The 21,035-nt window shown below is 36.5% G+C and overlaps 1 protein-coding gene across 6 annotated transcripts in view; it reads right to left on the bottom strand.

Moving 5' to 3' along the window:
• The window catches only part of MSANTD4 (Myb/SANT DNA binding domain containing 4 with coiled-coils), a 38,785-nt gene that overhangs the window by 6,662 nt on the left and 11,088 nt on the right, over window positions 1-21,035 (bottom strand). For 5 of the 6 annotated variants that reach the window (XR_011075436.1, XR_011075434.1, XR_011075437.1 and 2 more), the window contains one exon: window positions 18,640-20,966. Coding sequence is in view for 1 of the 6 variants with exons in the window: in XM_068555736.1 (XP_068411837.1) it covers window positions 20,391-20,966 (576 nt within the window). In the remaining 5 variants the exon portion in view is untranslated. Of the gene's footprint in view, window positions 1-18,447; window positions 20,967-21,035 lie in introns of those variants that run through there. The other variant, XM_068555736.1, reaches the window with a different exon arrangement.

The following is a 21,035-nucleotide window of genomic DNA, read 5'->3' as shown; positions in this document are numbered from 1 at the left end:
ATCAAGAGTGTGACCAGAGAAGCCAAATGAAGAATGTAAGAAAGGGGACTTCCCTGGTGGCACAGTGGTTAAGGATCTGCCTGCCAATGCAGGGGACGTGGGTTCTATCCCTGGTCTGGGAAGATCCCACATGCCACGGAGCAACTAAGCCCATGCTCCACAACTACTGAGCCTGTTCTCTAGAGCCCACGAGCCACAACTACTGAGGTGCACGTGCTTAGACGCCATGCTCCACAACAAGAGAAGCCACTGCAATGACAAGCCCGTGCACCGCAACTAGAGAAAGCCTGCGCACAGCAACAAGGACCAAATGCAGCCAAAAATAAATAAGTAAATACATAAATTTATATTAAAAAAAAAAGAATGTAAGAAAGGAGTGGTCACCTGGTTTGGATAATATTGAAAGCTCAAGTGAGATAAAGAATGGGGAGTTGAGTCAGGCAGAGTCAGAGAGGAAAAAGTCAGAAAGCTTTGGCTGTGAAAGGCATTGAGGGGAGATGGACATCTAGAAATTATTCATTTATTCAGTCACTTTTATGTATTAATTTTAAATGGTAGAGAGTAGAGCACATTTATGTAATGATGCAAAGTAGCATATATAAAGACTGTGGTTGAAAATACAGGAAAAGAGATAGCTTGTGTGTGTCTGAAAAAGCGGAAGGAATGAGATCAACACCAAGAAGATACAGGAAAATATTCTCTTTTAATAAAAGTTTGGACTACCTCTGGACTGTTTATTGAAATGATATGCTGAACTATACAGAATTGCCAATATTTAAGCACTTTTTACTTTTAAGTAAAACAATTTCATAGGTTCAAGTAATAATTAAATATAATAACTGGCCTTTATTGAGTACTATATGACAGTTAATTCTGATATTTAGTATTTAATCTTTACAACAACCCTGTGAAGTATTATCCATTCTACATAAAAAGAATATGAGTCACTGAGAAATTAGATATTTTATCCAAAATTATAGAGTTGGCAACTGGAGAATCTAAATTTAAAATCAAATATTCTTATTACAGACCCTGGACCCTTAATCACTGCTCGATATATGATCATACTGTCCTTGTTCTAAAAGGAAGAAAATAGTAAAAGAATAAGTGTAGATATGTAAATCTGGTGTCCAGAAGTTCAATAAGTTACTGTCTGGTGGCTTCTAATTCCTTAAAGTTAAGGTTATCCACTGAACATAAAGGGAGAGACAATGGAAGGTCAGAGCTTTCCTGTGGGAAACCTCTTGAAATCATGTGTATTAGTTTTCTAGGGCTGCTTTAACAAGTAATCACAAGCTGAGTGACTTCATACAACAAAAATTTATTCTCTCACAATTCAGGAATCCAGAAGTCTGACATCAGGGTGTCAACAGGGCTAGTTCTTTCTGGAGGTTGAAAGAGAATCTGTTCCATGCCTTTCTCCTAGCTTCTGATAGTTACCAACACGGGTGTTCCTTGGTTTATAGCTGCATCACTCCACTCTCTGCCTCCATCGTCACATGTTTTTCCTTATGTGTATTCTCATCTCCAAATCTCACACTCTCATAAAGACACCAGTCATTGGATTTAGGGTCCACCTTAATCCAGTATAACTTCATCTTAACTTGATTAAATCTGCAAACACTCTATTTCCAAAAAATGTACCTGTCAGGACTTCAACATATCTTTTTGAGAGACACAGTTCAACCCACAGCACATGGTTTTGAAGAATGGAAGAGTGTGCAGGCTAAAGAACCAAAGTAATATTGTCAAGTGCTGTTGAGAGCCAAGATGGGGCTGTGAATTTAAAGTAACACCAATCTGCCTGGGAACAAGAGTGAAATGGTGGTCATAGAATATGAGCTGGGAAAGAACAGATGAGAGAGGAGAAATTGGAAAGGGCACTGGACTACAAGTCCTGAGAATGAAAAAGAACTTGCGGCAAGCTAGGAGGTTTTGGAATTGTAGTCACTGAGTTGGTGTTTGAATTCATTATCATGGAGGAACAGGGTGGCTTAGCCCAGAAGAATATTGTGGGACAGAATGGGTGTTTGAGGTGAAGTGGAAGAGGGTAACTGGTTATGAGGACACAAAACTAAGTGGTCAAAGCTTTCAGGGATTCTCCACCTAGACACCAAAGTTACCTGGAAAGTTCCTAGAACAATCAAGTGTAGAGAGAAAATGAGCCAGTGAATGTGACAGAGAAGAGTAATGAAAAGTAATGAAAAACGACACTGGGTTTTGGTCAGTGGATTAGTTTCAAAGATGCAGTTGTTGTTGTTTTTTTTGTTTGTTTGTTTTAATAAAAGAATGAAGAAGCAACGATCTGGAAACAGCATGGGGAGCAAAGAGGACTCTAAACGAAACAACTGATCCCAACTCCCATGGGAGGGCACCAGAATACATAGCAAATATGTATGAATTGAAACATTTGTCATTCTGTTTATTTGCAGAATCATTAAAAGAAACATTAGATCTGTGTCAGGATGCATATCATCTTTAATGGGAAAGAGAATCAGCCAAATGGTATGGTTACCTCAGGGAATGCAAGGCCAAGCCAAGTCCACTCCTACTGCAGTGTGTACTGTGCAGCCAAAGGAAAAGAATCACAGAACACACACTTGGCTACCAGGGCCCACACCTATGGTTTGGGAACAGTGCTCAAATAAGTGGGGAATGAATTATAAGCTGGGCAGATTGATGTTCATTTTATCTTAACATTTTTATTCAAAAGGTACCCAGGAAGACTTTGGAAGATATAAAGATACTGATTTTCAATATCAATCAAGATGGCAGAGTAGGAAGACCCTAAGCTCACCTTCCTCTACAAACTCATCAAAACTACAATTACATATAGAGTAATTCTCTTTGAGAACGACCAGAGGACTAGCAGAATGGCTCTTCTACAACCAAGGTTATAAAGAAAGAACCACACAGAGTATGGAAGGAGGGGAGGAGAAGAAATCTAGTCAGGACCCACACTAATGTTTGGTGACCCAGAAGAAGAGGGGGATATAATGGGCTCAGGGATCCTCCCTAGGTAGGATGAGCCTACTTGGCTGGTTTGAAAACCAGTGGGGCTTACCAGATGGTTGTAGGAAACCAAGACTCTGCTCTTGAAGAACATGCATACAGACTTGCTTGCTCTGAGTCCCAGCACAAAGGCAGCAGATTGGTGCTCTAGCCAGCCTGCCAGGACCACCCCAGCATGCCCCCGGCCCACACCAACCTCCTACTACAGGCTGTCCTGCTGTGGCACTGCTTCCTGCCAAGGTGTAGACCACCATCACCCTGGGGAGAAGTGGAACTAGCTCAGAACTATGGCTCCAGCCTCTTGGGCCCTGGCCTGCTCCCAGCCAAGTCAGAGACCACCACTGACCCTGAAAGAAGCCCCTGCTTGCACCAGACTCGAGCTGTAGGCCCCTCAAACTCCAGCCCTACCCTCCACCAAACCACTGGTTGCCAGTACACCCTGGGAAAGACAATCCATGCTTCAGATCCAAGTCTCTAACCAAAACCACTGGGCAGCTACAAACTGCATGAGGATGCTCTCACACAAGGACACACCTTCTGGACCAGGATAGGTAACTGTTCTGCCTAATTTCATAGATAAAAATAGAGAAAGTCAAACAAAATGAGAGACAGAGGAATATGTTCCAAAGGAAAGAACAAGATAAAACCCCAGGGGTGGGAGGGAACATAATGAAATGGAGATAGGTAATTTACCTGATAAAGACTTCTTAGCAGTAGTAACAAAAATGCTTACTGAATTTGGGAAAACAATAGAGGAACACAGTGAGAACTTCATCAAAGAACTAGAAAATATAAAAAAGAACCAATCATAACTGAAAAATACAATAACTGAAAGTAAAAGTACACTAGAAGGAATTAACAGCAGATTAGGTGAAACAGAAGAACACGTAAGAAATCTGGAGGACAGAATAGTGGAAATCACCCAATCAGAATGGCATAGAGAAGACAAAGTAATTAAGATAGTTTAAGGAACTTCTAGGACAGAATCAAGTTATAAATATTTGCATTATAGGGGACGCAGAAGGAGAAGAGAGAGAGAAAGGGGCAGAAAATGTATTTGATGACATTATGGCTGAAAACTTTTCTAACCTGAAGAAGAAAACAGATATCCAAGGCCAGGAAGCACAGAGAGTCCCAAACAACATGAATTCAAAGAGATCCACAAAAAGACATATCATAATTAAAAAGGCAAAAGTTATAAATAAAGACAGAATTTTAATGGCAGCAAGAGAAAAACAAAGAGTCACATAAAAGGGAATCCCCATAAGGTTATCAGTTGATTTTTCAGCAGAAACTTTGCAGGCCAGAAGGGAGGGGCATGACATATTTAAAGTGCTGAAAGGAAAAAACCCACAACCAAGGATACTCTACCAGGCAAGGTTATCATTCAGAATTGAAGGAGAGATAAAGAGTTCCCAGAAAAGCAAAAAATAAAAGAGTTTATTATTACTAAGTCATCCCTACAAGAATGTTAAAGGGTCTTATTTAAGTGAAAAAGAAAAGGCTATGAAACAAAAAAATAAGAAAATATATGTAGAAAAAAATCTCACTGATAAATGTCAATATATAGGAAATTCAACGGATAAACCACTTAAGTTAGTATCAAGGTTAAAAGACAAAAATTGTAAAATCAACTATAACTGCAATCAGCAGCTAAAGGATACACATAAAATGTAAAATATTACAACAAAACCTAAAACATGGAGGGGAAAGCAAAAAATATAGAGCTTTTAGAATGTGTTTGAACTTAAATGACTATTTATTTAAAACAAGTAGTTATATTTATAGGTCAGAATATATGAACCCATGGTAACCACAAATCAAAAACCTACAATAGATACACAAAAACAAAGAGAAAGGAATCCAAACATAAAACCAAAAAAAATCATCAAACCACAGGGAAAACACTAAAAGAAGAAGAAAAGAGAACTACAAAAACAACAAGAACACAAGTAACAATATAGCAATAAGTACATACCTATCAATAATCACTTTAAATGTCAATGGACTAAATGCTCGAATCAAAAGACATAGGGTGACTGGATAAAAAAAAACAAGACCCATCTATATGCTGGCTACAAGCGAGTCACTTCAAACTAAAGACACATACAGACTGAAAGTGAAAGGATAGAAAAAAATATTTCATGCAAAAGGAAATGAAAAGAAATCTGGGTAGTAATACACATATTGGACAAAACAGACTTTTTAAAAAGTCTTAAAACAAAAGACAAAGAAGGGCATTATATAATGATAAAGGGGTCAATTCAAGAAGAGGATATAACATTCATAAACATATATGCGCCTAACATAGGCGCACCTAAATATAAAGAAAATATTAACAGACATAAATGGAGAAATTGACAGTAATACAAATATCCACCTACATCAATGGATAGATCATCCAGACAGAAAATCAATACGGAAAGAATGGCTTTAAATGATATTTTAGACTAGATGGACTTAATACATATCCATTGAACATTCCATCTGAAAACAGCAGAATACACATTCTTTTCAAATGCACATGGAACTTTCTCTAGAATAGATAATATGCTAGGCTACAAAACAGTGGTCAATAAATTTAAGATGATTGAAATTTATACCAAGCATTTTTTCCAACTACAATAATTAGAAACTAAAAATCAATAACAGGAAGAAACCTGGGGAAAAGACACAAACACATGGAGACTAAGCAACATGCTACTAAAAGACCAATGGGGCAACAAAGGAAAAAAACAAAATAAAACTTTAAAAAAATAACTTGAGAAAAATGAAAATAGAAACAAAACTTTACAAAATCTATGGGATGCAGCAAAAGCAGTTCTAAGAGGGAAGTTTATACAGATACAGGCTCACTTCAACAAACAAGAAATATCTCAAATCCTTTCCATCTAATGGAATTAGAAAAAGAAGAACAAAGAAAGCCCAAAGTCAGCAGAAGAAAGGAAATATTAATAAAAAGATAAGAATAAACAAATGGGACCTAATGAAACTTAAAAGCTTTTGCACAGCAAAGGAAACCATAAACAAGATGAAAAGACAACCCTCAGAATGGGAGAAAATATTTGCAAATGAAGCAACTGACAAAGGATTAATCTCCAAAATATACAAGCAGCTCATGCAGCTCAATCATCAAAAAAGCAAACAACACAATCAAAAGTCCAAGTCTCTGGACTAACAGAGAACTTCAGGTCCCAGGGAATATTAATCAGTATGCAGACTCCCAAAAGTCCTCATCTCAATACCAAGACCCAGCTCCACCCAACTGCCTGCAAACTCCAGTGCTGGATGCCTCAGGCCAAGCATCCAGCAAGACAGGAACACATCCCAACTCAACAAAAAAAAAAAAAAAAAAAAAAAAAAATGAGACCACAGAAAAACATGTTACAGACAAAGGAGCAAAGTACAAACCTACAACACCAAATAAATGAAGAGAAAATAGGCAACATACCTGAAAAAGAATTCAGAGTAATGATACTAAAGATGATCCAGGATATGGGAAATAGAATGGAGGCACAGATCGAGAAAATACAAGAAATGTTTAACAAGGAGGTAGAAAAACTAAAGAACAAACAGTGATGAACAACACAATAACTGAAATGAAAAATACACTAGAAGAAATCAATAAAGGAATAACTGAGACAGAAGAACAAATAATGAGCCAGAAGACAGAATGATGGAAATAACTGCATAAAGCAGAAGAATGAAAAGATATGAGGAAGGTCTTAGAGACCTCTGTGACAACACTAAATGCATCAACATTTGAATTATAGGGGTCTGAGAAGAAGAGGAGAAAGAGAAAGGGTCTGAGAAAATATTTGAAGAGATTATAATTGAAAACTTCACTAACATGGGAAAGGAAATAGTCACCCAAGTCCAGGAAGTGCAGAGAGTCCCATACAGGATAAACCTAAGGAGAAAAACAGCAAGACACATACTAATCAAACTAACAAAAATTAAATTCAAATCAAAAACCTTAAAAGCAGCAAGGGAAAAGCAAAAAATAACATACAAGGGAATCCCAATAATTTATCAGCTGTTTTTTCAGCAGAAAGTCTGCAGGCCAGAAGGGAGGGGCAGGATATATTTAAAGTAATAAAAGGGAAGAACCTACAACAAAGATTACTCTACCCATCAAGGATCTCACTTGGATTTGACAGAGAAATCAAAAGCTTTACAGACAAGCAAAAGCTAAGAGAATTCAGCACCACCAAATCAGCTTTACAACAAATGCTAAAGGAACTTCTCTAGGCAGGACACATAAGAGAAGAAGAAGAAAAGGACCTACAAAAACAGACCCAAAACAATAAAGAAAATGGTTATAGGAATGTACATATCGATAATTACCTTAAATATAAATGGATTAAATGCTCCAACCAAAAGACACAGACTGGCTGAATAGATACAAAAACAAGACCTGTATATATGCTGTCTACAAGAGACCCACCTTCAGACCCATACACATACATACTGAAAGTGAGGAGAGGCAAAAAGATATTCCATGCAAATGGAAATCAAAAGAAAGCTGGAGTAGCAGTATTCATATCAGATAAACTAGACTTTAAAATAAAGACTATTACAAGAGATAAGGAAGGACACTATATAATGATCAAGGCATCAATCCAAGAAGAAGACATAATAATTATAAATATTTATGCACCCAGCATACGAGCACTTCAATACATAAGGCAAATGTTAACAGCCATAAAAGGGGAAATTGACAGTAATGCAAAAATAGTGGGGGACTTTAACACCCCAATTACACCAATGGACAGACCATCTAGACAGAAAATAAATAAGGAAACACAAGCTTTCAATGAAATAGACCAGATAGACTTAATAGATATTTATAGGACATTCCATCAGAAAGCAGCAGAATACACTTTCTTCTCAAGTACACACAGATCATTCTCCAGGATAGATCACATCTTGGGTCACAAATCAAGCCTCAGTAAATTTAAGAAAATTGAAATCGTATCAAGCATATTTTCCGACCAAAACGCTATGAGATTAGAAATCAATTATAGGAAAAAAAATGCGAAAAACACAAACACATGGAGGCTAAACAATATGCTACTAAATAAACAAGAAGTCACTGAAGAAATCAAAGAGGAAATGAAAAAATACATAGAAACAAATGACAATGAAAACACAACAACTCAAAATCTATGGGATGCAGTAAAAGCAGTCCTAAGAGGGAAGTTTATAGCAATTAAATCCTACCTCAAGAAAAATCTCAAATAAACAAACTAACCTTACACCTAAATCAACTAGAGAAAGAAGAATAAACAAAACCCAAAGTTAGTAGAAGGAAAGAAATCATAAAGATCAGAACAGAAATAAATGAAATAGAGACAAAGAAAACAATAGCAAAAATCAATGAAACTAAAAGCTGGTTCTTTGAGAAGATAAACATAATTGATAAAACTTTAGCCAGGCTCATCAAGAAAAAAAGGGAGAGCACTCAAATCAATAAAATTAGAAATGAAAAAGAAGTTACAACTGACACCACAGAAATACAAAAGATGATAAGAGACTACTACGAGCAACTATATGCCAATAAAATGGACAACCTGGAAGAAATGGACAAATTCTTAGAAAGGTATAACCTTCCAAGACTGAACCAGGAAGAAGCAGAAAATATGAACAGACCAATCACAAGTAATGAAATTGAAACTGTGATTAAAAATCTTCCAACAAACAAAAGTCCAGGACCAGATGGCTTCACAGGTGAATTCTATCAAACATTTAGAGAAGAGCTAACACCCATCCTCCTCATACCCTTCCAAAATATTGCAGAGGAATATCCTTTGCAATATCCTCTGCTTCACCTGTGAAGCCATCTGGTCCAGGACTTTTGTTTGTTGGAAGATTTTTAATTGCAGTTTCAATTTCATTACTTGTGATTGGTCTATTTATATTTTCTATTTCTTCCTGGTTCAGTCTTGGAAGGTTGTACTTTCCTAAGAATTTGTCCATTTCTTCCAGGTTGTCCATTTTATTGGCATATAGTTGCTTGTAGTAGTCTCTTATCATCTTTTGTATTTCTGTGGTGTCAGCTGTAACTTCTTTTTCATTTCTAATTTTATTGATTTGAGTGCTCTCCCTTTTTTTCTTGATGAGTCTGGCTAAAGGTTTACAGATACCACAAAAAAAGAAAATTACAGACCATTATCACTGATGAATATATATGCAAAATTCCTCAACAAAATACTAGGAAACAGAATCCAACAACACATTAAAAGGATCATACACCTTGATCAAGTGGGATTTATCCCAGGGATGCAAGCATTCTTCGATATATGCAAATCAATCAATGTGATACACCATATTAACAAATTAAATAAAAACCATATGATTTCGATAGATGCAGAAAAAGCTTTTGACAAAATTCAACACTCATTTATGATAAAAAGAACTCTCCATAAAGTAGGCATAGAGGGAACCTACCTCAACATAATAAAGGCCATATATGACAAACCCACAGCAAACATCATTCTCAGTGTTGAAAAACTGAAACCATTTCCTCTAAAATCAGGAACAAGACAAGGATGTCCGCTCTCGCAACTATTATTCAACATCGTTTTGGAAGTCCTAGCTATGGCAAACAGAGAAGAAAAAGAAAAGGAATCTAAAGAAGTAAAACTTCTTCTTTTCTTTGCAGATGACACGGTACTATACATAGAAAATTCTAAAGATGCCATCCAAAAACTACTAGAGCTAATCAACAAATTTGGTAAAGTTGAAGGATACAAAATTAATGCAAAGAAGTAGACTGCATTCCTATACACTAACAGTGAAATATCAGAAAGAGAAATTAAGGAAACAATTCCATTTCCATTGCAACAGAAAGAATAAAATACCTAGGAATAAACCCACCTAAGGAGGTAAAAGATCTGTACTCAAAAAACTATAAGACACTGATGAAAGAAATCAAAGACGACACGAACAGATGGAGAGATATACCATGTTCTTGGACTGGAAGAATCAATATTGTGAAAATGACTATATTACCCAAAGCAATCTGCAGATTCAATGCAATCCCTATCAAATTACCAATGACATTTTTCACAGAATTAGAACAAAAAATTCTACAACATGTATGGAAACACAAAAGACCCTGAAGAGCCAAAGCAATCTTGAGAAAGAAAAACAGAGCTGCAGGAATCAGGTTCCCTGACTTCAGACTATACTACAAAGCTACAGTAATCAAGAGAGTATGCTACTGCCACAAAAACAGTAATATAAATCAATGGAACAGGATAGAAAGCCCAGAGATAAACCCATACACCGATGATCACCTAATCTATGACAAAGGAGGCAAGAATATACAATGAAGAAAAGTCAGTCTCTTCAATAAGCGGTGCTGGGAAGACTGGACAGCTACATGTAAAAGAATTAAATTAGAACATTCCCTAACATCATACACAAAAATAAACTCAAAATGGTTTAAAGACCTAAATGTAAGACTGGACACTATAAAACTATTAGAGGAAAACATAGGAAGAACACTCTTTGACATAAGTCACAGCAAGTTCTTTTTTGACCCACCACCTAGAGTAATGAAAATAAAAACAAAAATAAACAAATGGGATCTATTAAACTTAAAAGCTTTTGCACAGCAAAGAAAAGCATAAATGAGATGAAAAGACAACCCTCAGAATGGGAGAAAATATTTGCAAACGAAGCAACTGACAAAGGATTAATCTCCAAAATATACAAACAGCTCATGCAGCTCAATAATCAAAAAACCAAACAACACAATAAAAAAATGGGTGGAAGACCTAAACAGACATTTCTCCAATGAAGACATACAGATGGCCAAAGGTACATGAAAAGATGATGAACATCACTAATTATTAAAGAAATGCAGATCAAAACTACAATGAGGTATCACCTCACACCAGTCAGAATGGCCATCATCAAAAAATCTACAAACAATAAGCACTGGAGAGGGTGTGGAGAAAAGGGAACCCTCTTGCACTGTTGGTGGGAATGTAAATTTATACAGCCATTATGGAGAACAGTATGGAGGTTCCTTAAAATATTAAAAATAGAACTTCCATATGACCCAGCAATCCCACTACTGGGCATATACCCTGAGAAAACCATAATTCAAAAAGAGACATGTACCACAATGTTCATTGCTGTAATATTTACAATAGCCAGGACATGGAACCAACTTAAATGTCCATCGACAGATGACTGGATAAAGAAGATGTGGCCCATATATACAGTGGAATATTAGCCATAAAAAGGATCAAAATTGAGTTATTTGTAGTGAGGTGGATGGACCTAGAGTCTGTCATACAGAATGAAGTAAGTCAGGAAGAGAAAAACAAATGTCGTATATTAACGCATGTATGTGGAATCTAGAAAAATGGTACAGATGAACCTATTTGCAGGGCAGACGTAGGGAATGGATGTGTGGACATGGGGGGAGGGGAGGATGAATTGGGAGATTGGGATTGACATATGTGCACTGCCATGTGTAAAACATATAGCTAGCGGGGACCTGCTGTACAGCACAGGGAGCTCAGCTCGGTGCTCTGTGTTGACCTAGATGGATGGGATGGGGTGGGGTTGGGAGGGAGTCCCAGGAGGGTGGGGATATATGTATACATATAGCTGCTTCACTTCGTTGTACAACAGAAACTAACACAACACTGTAAAGCAACTATACCCCAATTAAAAAGAGAAAAAAATAAAACAAATAAATAAACAGAAACAGACTCACAGATATAGAAAACAAACTAGTGGTTACCAGAGGGGAGAGGGGTGGGTGGAGGGGCCAAATAGGTGAGGGGCTTTAAGAGGTGCAAACTACTAGGTATAAAATAAATAAGTTACAAGGATGTAACATACAGAGCAAGGAATATAGTCAATATGTTATAATAACTCTGTATGGAGTATAGCCTATAAAAACATCAAATTATTATGTTGTATACCCTAAGATAATATTGTAAGTCAACTATACATCAACTTGTTAAAATGATACCAAATTTATATGATAAAATATTTCAATTTTATTCAGGGAAATTCATTTTTATATTTTTAATTATGGTAGAGAATGGTAGAAATGACAAAGTCCCCAGATTGGAAAAAGCTTTTCTCTGCTGATCGTCACTGTAGGATAAAAACTGAAAAGTTCAAGTGTAAAAGCAACATGATCAAAGGAAAAGGGAAGAAAAATTCATGGAGTATTTGGAAAGAACATTGACAAACCTATTTATGTTGGTATGAGACAATCTTAGGGTAGGCAAAGAACATCTGAGGACATTACACTTGATTCAGAAGGAATCCTTGTTACAGGGAAGAAAAATGTGTAATGTCTTTAAGCTGATTTCTAAATTCTAACTGCATTCTCATATATTAATTTTATTATTATAAAGTGAGAGTTAGGGCATGATATTCAATGTAATAGAGATGAAGAACCATGACTAAGAAACACCCCAACTGCCCCACATCACCCAAATGATAAAGTGGAGCTGAGACTGGACCTATGGTCTTTCCAGAGCTCTGCTCTTCTTCCACTAGTTCATGTCCTGTTAATTCTCAGGGCATAATGAATGCAGTACTTTATGAAATCTATTCTGGAAGTATCATACAGGGAGGATTAAATAGAAGCAAACTGAGAATCAGGAGACTGCTGAGATACAGACTGCAAATGCCACGATGCCAAGGACTACATGTGAGATTGAAGGAGGTTGGAATGAGCCATCAAAAGAAGAAAATACAGGACTTGATCAACAACATTAGTAGACTGAAGAAGGCAAAGGATTAGAGGACACCACTAAAATTTCCAACCAAACAATCTGGTACAAATAATACCAACTGCATAGGGAAGATAATTTACAGATATGAGAGAAGGGAGTTAATGAATTTGATTCTGGCATATACCATGTATTTCAGAAAACAGCAAAATATACATGGTGAAATGCCATATAACAATTGAAAATATAGGTTTATAGTTCAATTCAAATGTTGGAACTGGAAATTTAGATTTGAAAGGAACTGACACCAGGGTAGATGGATTTTATATTTCAACTTATTAAAATCTTTTAAAGATGAATGGGTCACATCAGAAATATAAATGGTAAATAATAAAGGGTTTTCCCTGATAAAATTCATCAAGAAAGTTCTTCTCAGAATATATTTATCAAAATTCATATTTTATAATCATTGTCAATTTCTCATTTCTTCTGGTCTCAGTTCAATTCAGCATGGTCTCAATGCTTCTATCTACAGTGGTAAATTAATCTCCTGAGATTTAATCAACAAATCTTTTCTTTTCCCCAAGAAGATATGTTCTTTGGTTGTCTTCCCACTATGTTTAAGCTAAATCCTTTTTGATACGCATTGGGAAGAAATTTCAAAGTGATACTTTTGACAATTCTCATCTGGGTTTTAATTAAGGCCCTGCACAAAATGCCACCTGATATGTATGTTGTAAAGTCTCAGCATGTGTCAAAAAGAAGTTAGAGGTCAAAAAACGAAACAGGTGTTTAATATTCTGGGAGCTTTAGAAGTTACAACTTCAGGTCTAAGGATAGCAACTAGAAAGCCTTGACAAAAGTTATATACAGTTGAACCTTCGAACTGCATAGGTTTGAGCTGTCCACTTATGTGCAAATTTTTTCAATAAATATACTGGAAAAATTTTTGGAGACTTGTGACAATTTGAAAAAACTCACAGATGAACTGCATAGCCTAGAAATATCAAAAAAATAAGAAAAATACATGTCATGAATGCATAAAATATATGTACGTACTAGTCTATTTCATTATTTACTATCAAAATATACAAAAATCTATTATAAAAAATTACAATTTATCAAAACTTACACACACACAGACCACACATGGCACCATTCATAGTCCAGAGAAATGTAAACAAATGTAAAAATCCAGTATTAAATAACTGCATAAATTAACTGTAGTGCTTATTGTAATACTATAATAATTTCATAGCCACCTCTTGTTGCTATTGTGGTGAGCTCGTGTTGTGTCAGCTTAAAATGCCATGTGATGCTAATCATCTCTGTGTGAGCAGTTTATCTCTCCAGTAAATTGCATACCACAGTAAAAAGTGATCTCTTACAGTTCCTGTGTATTTTTTATCATGTTTAGTGCAATACCATAAACTTTGAGTAACACCATGGGACCCATACAAAATGCCACTAGTGATGCTGGAAGTGCTCCCAAGAAGCAGAGAAAAGTCATAAGTTTACAAGGAAAAGCTGAATTGCCTGATGTGTAGAGTAGATTAAGGTCTGCAGCTGCGATTGCCCACCATTTCAAGATAAATGGATTCAGCATAAGGACCACTGTAAAAAAGGAAAAGGGAATTCATGAAGCTGTCACTGCAGCTCCACCAGCAGGTGTGAAAACCTTGCACTTTTTGCAAAATACCTTTTTATCTCATATTGAAAATGCAGCTTTTATATGGGTTCAGGGTTGCTGTAAGAAAGGCATACCTATAGACTCTAATTTGATTCAAGAAAAAGCAAAGTCATTATATGATAATTTAAAACAAAAGGAAGGTGAAAGATCTAAAGCTGGAGAATGTAATGCCAGCACAGTTTGGTAATTTTAGAAAGAGGTTTGGCTTTTTAAAAATGCCAATGTAATAGAAGAAGCAGCTTCTGCTGACCAAGAGGCAGCAGACAAGTTCCCAGACACCATTAAGAAAATCACTGAGGAGAATGGATATCTGCCTGAACAGGTTTTTTATGCAGACAAAAGTGCCCTATTCTGGAAAAAAATTCCATGCAGGACATTTATTAGTAAGGAAGAGGAGTGAGCACCAGGATTTAAGGCAGGGAGGGACAGGCTAACTCTACTTTTTATGCAAATACAATTAAATTAGGTTTATAATCAGGACTGCTCTTATCTATAAAGCTGCTAACACCTGAGCCTTGAAGGGAAAAGATAAACACCAGCTGCCAGGCTTTTAGTTGTACAACAAGAAGGTCTGAACAATGAGAACACTTTTTCTGGATTGGTCCCATACATGCTTTGTCCCTGAAGTTCGAAAGTATCTTGTCAGGAAGGGACTGTCTTTTAAAGTTATTTTGCTATTGGACAATGCCCCTGGCCACCCAGAACCCCATAAGTTCAACATCAAAGGCATCAAAGTGAGACCTACTTCCCCCAAAACAACATCTCTAATTCAGCCTCTAGATCAGGGGGTCATACGGACCTTTAAGGCTCATTACACATGGTACTCTATGGAAAGGACTATCAACGCAATGGAAGAGAACCCTGACAGAACATCATGAAAGTCTGGAAGGATTACACCATTGAAGATGTCATGGTTATTTTAGAAAAAGCCATGAAAGCCATTAAGCCTGAAACTGTAAATTCCTGTTGGAGAAAACTGTGTCCAGATGTGTTACGTGACATCACAGGACTTATGATAGAGCCAATCGAGGAAATCATAAAAGAGATTGTGGACATGACCAAAAAAGGTGGGGGGTGAGGGAAGGGTTTCAAGATATGGATCTTGGAGAGACTCAAGAGCTGATAGACACCACAACCAGAGGAATTAACAGAAGACCACTTGATGAAGATGAGTGCTTTCAAACCAGATGATGAGGAATAGATGTAGCAGAAGCAGTGCCAGAAAACCAATTGACATTAGATAATCTGGTAGAAGGGTTCCAGTTATGCAAGACTGCATTTGACTTCTTTACAACATGGACCCTTCTATGATATGGACACCAAAACTAAAGCAAATAGTGGAAGGTTTGGTACCATGTTAAAACATTTCTAGAGAAATTAAAAAGCAAAAAGGACAGAAATTACAATGTATTTCCATGAAGTTACACTGAATGTGCCTGCCTCTCCTGCCTCCCCTTCCACCTCCTCCACCTCTTCTGCCTCTGCCACCCTGACACAGCAAGATCAACCCCTCCTCTTCCTCCTCCTCCTCAGCCTACTCAAGGTGAAGACTATGAGGATGAAGATCTTTATGATGATCCACTTCCACTTAATGAATAGTAAATAATCACTATGCTGTACTGTTAATAAACTTACCTGTTGTGTTTATGTGTGTCTGCATGTGAAAATCTAATAACTGTACAGCAAGAACTGTATGAGACGTTTTTGTGTCACGATCATTATCACCTAAGTATTCACTGTGTAGAGCATCATGTGCAAGACTTGTATATAAGTGGAAAGCCTATCCTTATATAGGCATAAGGTGAGTGATATTTAATATAAGATTAGTAATGTGTCAGTCTTCTTGCTATTTTATAACTTGTTTTCACATTACTGTACAGTACGTCTCTCTCTCTCATAATTGGAGAAACAGTATCAGCCTATCATCACAATGATTTTTTTAAATGTAACAATGTTTCCAATACTCTATCATGAATATGACTGTATACTATATTTCATAAAAATTTTATAACGATTCATTCATTAGTCTATAGGCTAGGCTACCATGAATTAATTATATTGATTACACTAGGCTACCATAAAGCAATCATACTGCTGCTCCTTTATTATCAAAGCATGAAGCGTTATACCTGTAAATAAATGAATTTTTCACTTTTCATTTTTGATGTCTAGTGTAATACATATAACATCTACAGTGTTTTGTATCATATAAGACAATATTGATGTAGATACTGCTAAGACAGACAATTCATCTTGTAAATAGATGATATAAACTTATGGTATAGATAAATACAATATGGTACTGTAAATGTGTTTTCTCTTTCTCATGATTTTCTTAATAACATTTCCTTTTCTCTAGCTTACTCCATTGTAAGAATACAGAATGTAATACATATGCAAAATATGTGTTAACTGTTTATGTTATCAGTAAGGTTTCCAGTCAAGAGTAGGATTATTAGTAGTTAAGTTTTCAGGGAGTCAAAAGTTACATGCAGATTTTCAACAGCATGGGGGGGGTCAGTGCCCCTAACCCCCACATTGTTCAATGGGTCACCTGTATTTAAAAAATTAATTTATTTGGGGAGGAAGTATAATGTTAAAACAAATGTAGAGCAACCCAGTGAAAATAATTTTGATTTCAAAACAGAAAAAAAGTTAAGGAGAGGCAGGAAAGGTAGCTACCAATTTAAAACAAAATATTCTGGAAGCACTATGATCTGTTTTTATTTTCAGGATAGAAGAGACAAAGCATGAAGAGGTAGAAAAATGAAAAGAGAGAAGCAAAGTAATAAAAAATGGACAAATTAGGTAGAAAACAAAAGAAGTTAAGCAAGAATTTTCTTCAATTACAAAGACTATAGTGTTTATAAGCAAATTTATGGCCCCTTCCTTCTTCTAATCAGCATCCTTACAAAAGGGATGAAGGTGTTCCTCATGATCAGGATGACAATATAATTTAATGCCCATATTAGGGTATTTCTACCTAGGACAAATGCTAAACCAGATAAGCTCCTGGTATAATCAGGAGTATCCCAGGCAAACCAAAATGACTGTGTAGTAGATTATGAGAATGAACACAATTCCTCACCCCCCTCTGTATCCCCATTTTTTGCAGAAAGACTTTACAGCTCCTTATATCAAGAGGTGGACTCTATTCCCCACCTCTCAACTCTGGTCTGACCCAATGATTTGTTTCGGCCAGTATCGTGCAGCAGAAGTGAAGTGCCGGTCCTGAGCCTTGACCTCAAGACACTTTGAGAATCACTTCTTTCGCTCTTGAACTCCTGCCATCCCCATTAAAACAAATCCTGTTAGAGGATTAAACACCATCAGGAGAGCTAAGACAACCCCCCACCCCAAACCAATATCCAGTTAACACCCCCAGAAGCTGAACAGCCTAGCTAACCTGCAGCTGACCATGAGAACCCAGCCAAGATCAGAACCACCCAACTGAGCTCAGCCTAATTGCCTCTAAAATCATAAGCAACATGAGCCACTCAGTTTTGGAGTGGTTTGTTACACAGAAAAAACTAACCAAAATGACTCACTCCCAGTGTGCCTACCACTTCAGAAATGCAGCAATGAAGTTTCCTACTATAGTGATCCAACCCAATCCATCTATACCTGGGGCAGGGTTAAGAAACCCAAGGCTCCTCAACCAAAGCCCTGGAAGATATTAAGCTGATGCTTCTTTTTTTTTAAGTCTCTTACTTATAGGAACCAAGAATGCTCCATCCATAAATAATATTGGCTATCTTCAATGCTTACTTCTAGGAAGTTAACATCTATTGATCTTAAATGTAACACTAATATCAAGTTGCCTTTAAAATAGCATATTATAGTTTCAATACCATTTTATTAACAAAAAAAGAACTATGAAGCATAGGCAGAGCAGATATCATTACGCTCATTTTATACATGAGGAAATCAAATCACAGAGTAAGTTAAATGACTTTCACAAGTAGCAAGTGACCAAGCTACCATACTTATAACTACATCTACAAACTTTCAATACTCCTTCTCCTTAGAGCTCTTATGCTAAAATCTTGGGTCAGTATTGGCATATCATTTTTCAAGTATTCTGAGGCACTATTTCCTTTCTTATAAAAGTAGGGCTAACATGACTTAGCTCAGGATTATTTTGAGAAACAAATAAAATAATGTATGAAAAAGCACATAGCACAATGTCTAACACAAATGTTTAGGACCCTTTCCCCAACTCACCATGATAAAGCTCTTTTCCAGGCTTGACAACCTCAACCCTCATAGCACTGAGCATCACTTGAAATGATAAACGTTCACATAGTTAGTATAGGCAAATTTTATTTCTATGGTAGAAGCATTTATTTCAGTTATAGAAAAATAACACTATTTCAAAGTCAAGGTAACTAAGAAGAAGTATATTTTTTCCTTACATACCCATACTCAAATGTCACATATGGTTTCAAGACATTCTTAAATTAACAAGGACCAAATGCAGAATCAAGGTAGTACCTGTCAATAGAAGAGATATACTAAGGCTACGTATCAGCCCTGGAAATGGGAAAATACAAAGTGATCTCGTGCAGTGATTCTCAACTTTAGTGTGCATTAGAATCACCTGGATTGTGGAAGAAGTACCTTCAGGGGATTGAAGGCAAATCACCAGATTAAAGCAAGCCCTTGGTCTCAGAATAAATACCAAAGGGACTAAAGATACATACTTTGTTGCACAGGGAGGGGCAAAGACAAAATACATCATGATATATGAAATTAGCCATTTACACACTGTATGACTTCTAAGCCTCAGATTCAGGAATAATAATAGATACTACTCTCAATTTTCTACAGATTAGGTCAGGCAGTGTGCAGTGATTTCCTAATTCAAAACACACAGCTACTATCATTATTTCATCACCATCATCATTACTATTGGATACAAGGACATTCTCCCCCCACCCCCACTCCCAGTTCCAAATAGCTATTATCTATTTTAAAAATCAAATTACCACGTACTGAGTTCAAGCTCATTGACTACTGGTACCATTTTTAAACTGGTAACATGTTTACTAGATTCAACCACTTACATTAAGATTTCAGTACATGGTTGAAATGAAAATTTTTGTCTAAACTAAGACAATGGAATCAAAGAAGAAAGGGTAACTAACTAAAGCTTAAAAAGTTTGTGTGGTTTCTAAAGCATCAATAGCTAGACGAATGAACTGCTTTTCAAAGTGACCCACTTTAGACAATCTCTGATGTTCCCTGCAGTTTTCTGACTCTCACGTTATTTACAGATGGAAACATATGAATAAAATACCTATAATCTTCATTACTTTCTATATTCAATATACTACACAGTAATGTTTCATAGTTAACGTTTTGGGCCATTTAAGTAACTCCCACATAAATATCTGAGGTTTTAATATTCTGAAACTGAAACAAAGCTGAAGAGGTGCTCAGTCAGGCTAGGACAGGGTTTCTCAACCTCAGCAATGTTGACATTTTGGGTTGGATCATTCTTTTTTGTGGGGGGCTGTCCTGTGCATTGCAGGATGTAGGCATCCCTGGCCTCTCCCTACTACATGCCAGTAGCAACGTGCCCCACTGCCCAGTTTTGACAACCAAAAATGTCTCCAGACATTGCCAAATGTCTTTTGGGAGCCAAAGTCACCCCCAGTTGAGAACTATTGAGCTAGAATTTTACAGACATAATTGTAAACTCTGAGTGCACAGATTAGACAAGACTCTGTGTAATTTTACTAATTTAAAGAGTATAGCACAATAGTTTTTGCTATACTGTTTATGCAAGGGCACATAGTTTTTATACAATATACTACTTAAGCATATAATTACCCACAAATAACTATCTTTTTCCTACTGAAAACACTAATATTAAACAGGAAAAAAAAAATAATACGGCTAATCCTGCAACCATTTTTATATTATCTAAGCCTATGGTTTACAAACAACTGATAAATGGAGACCTAAATAAATCACTGCAAGTGTCCTTCCTTCTGCATTCGTAGTCTCTCTTTCTCTACTTGTAAGCGCTCCTTTTCAATCTGCAGCTTCTCTGATTCAAATTTTAAAAACTGCAGCCTATCTTTTTCCAGTTGCAAGCGTTCTCTCTCAAGTTTTAACTTCTCTGTTTCTATATCCTGTGGTTGATATATGGACTTTTCTCCTTGACCAAGTTCATTTTCCAAAGATGGTTTCTCTGAGTTGACTATCTGTAACCTCAACTTCTCTCTTTCAATCTGCAGCCGCTCCTTCTCCAGCTGAAGCCGCTCATGCTCCATGTCTAACTGTCGCAGCCTCTCTTTCTCAATCTGTAGGCGTTCCTTCTCTACCTGCAGTCTTTCAGCCTCAATATCGAGCCGTCGTTTTTCCAATTCTAGTTTCTGTTTCTCTATGTTTACAAGCAAATGGGGCTCATCATATGCAGACCTAGATGGTGTTGAATTCAGAGTAAAAAACTCATCAATGTGGGGGAAATCAGGAAGTTCACTTTCCCTCCTGGAATCTGGTATGACTGATGACAACATTTCTTCTTCCTCTTCAATCTCAAACTAAAAGAGAAAAGTAGTTCTCAGTATTTATTTATACTTCATGGTTGTTAATTTGTCTAAGAATTTCTT

The sequence above is a fragment of the Eschrichtius robustus genome, chromosome 11, assembly GCF_028021215.1.
Source record: "Eschrichtius robustus isolate mEscRob2 chromosome 11, mEscRob2.pri, whole genome shotgun sequence".
NCBI lineage: Eukaryota > Metazoa > Chordata > Mammalia > Artiodactyla > Eschrichtiidae > Eschrichtius > Eschrichtius robustus.
This window is presented reverse-complemented; position numbering and strand designations above follow the sequence as displayed.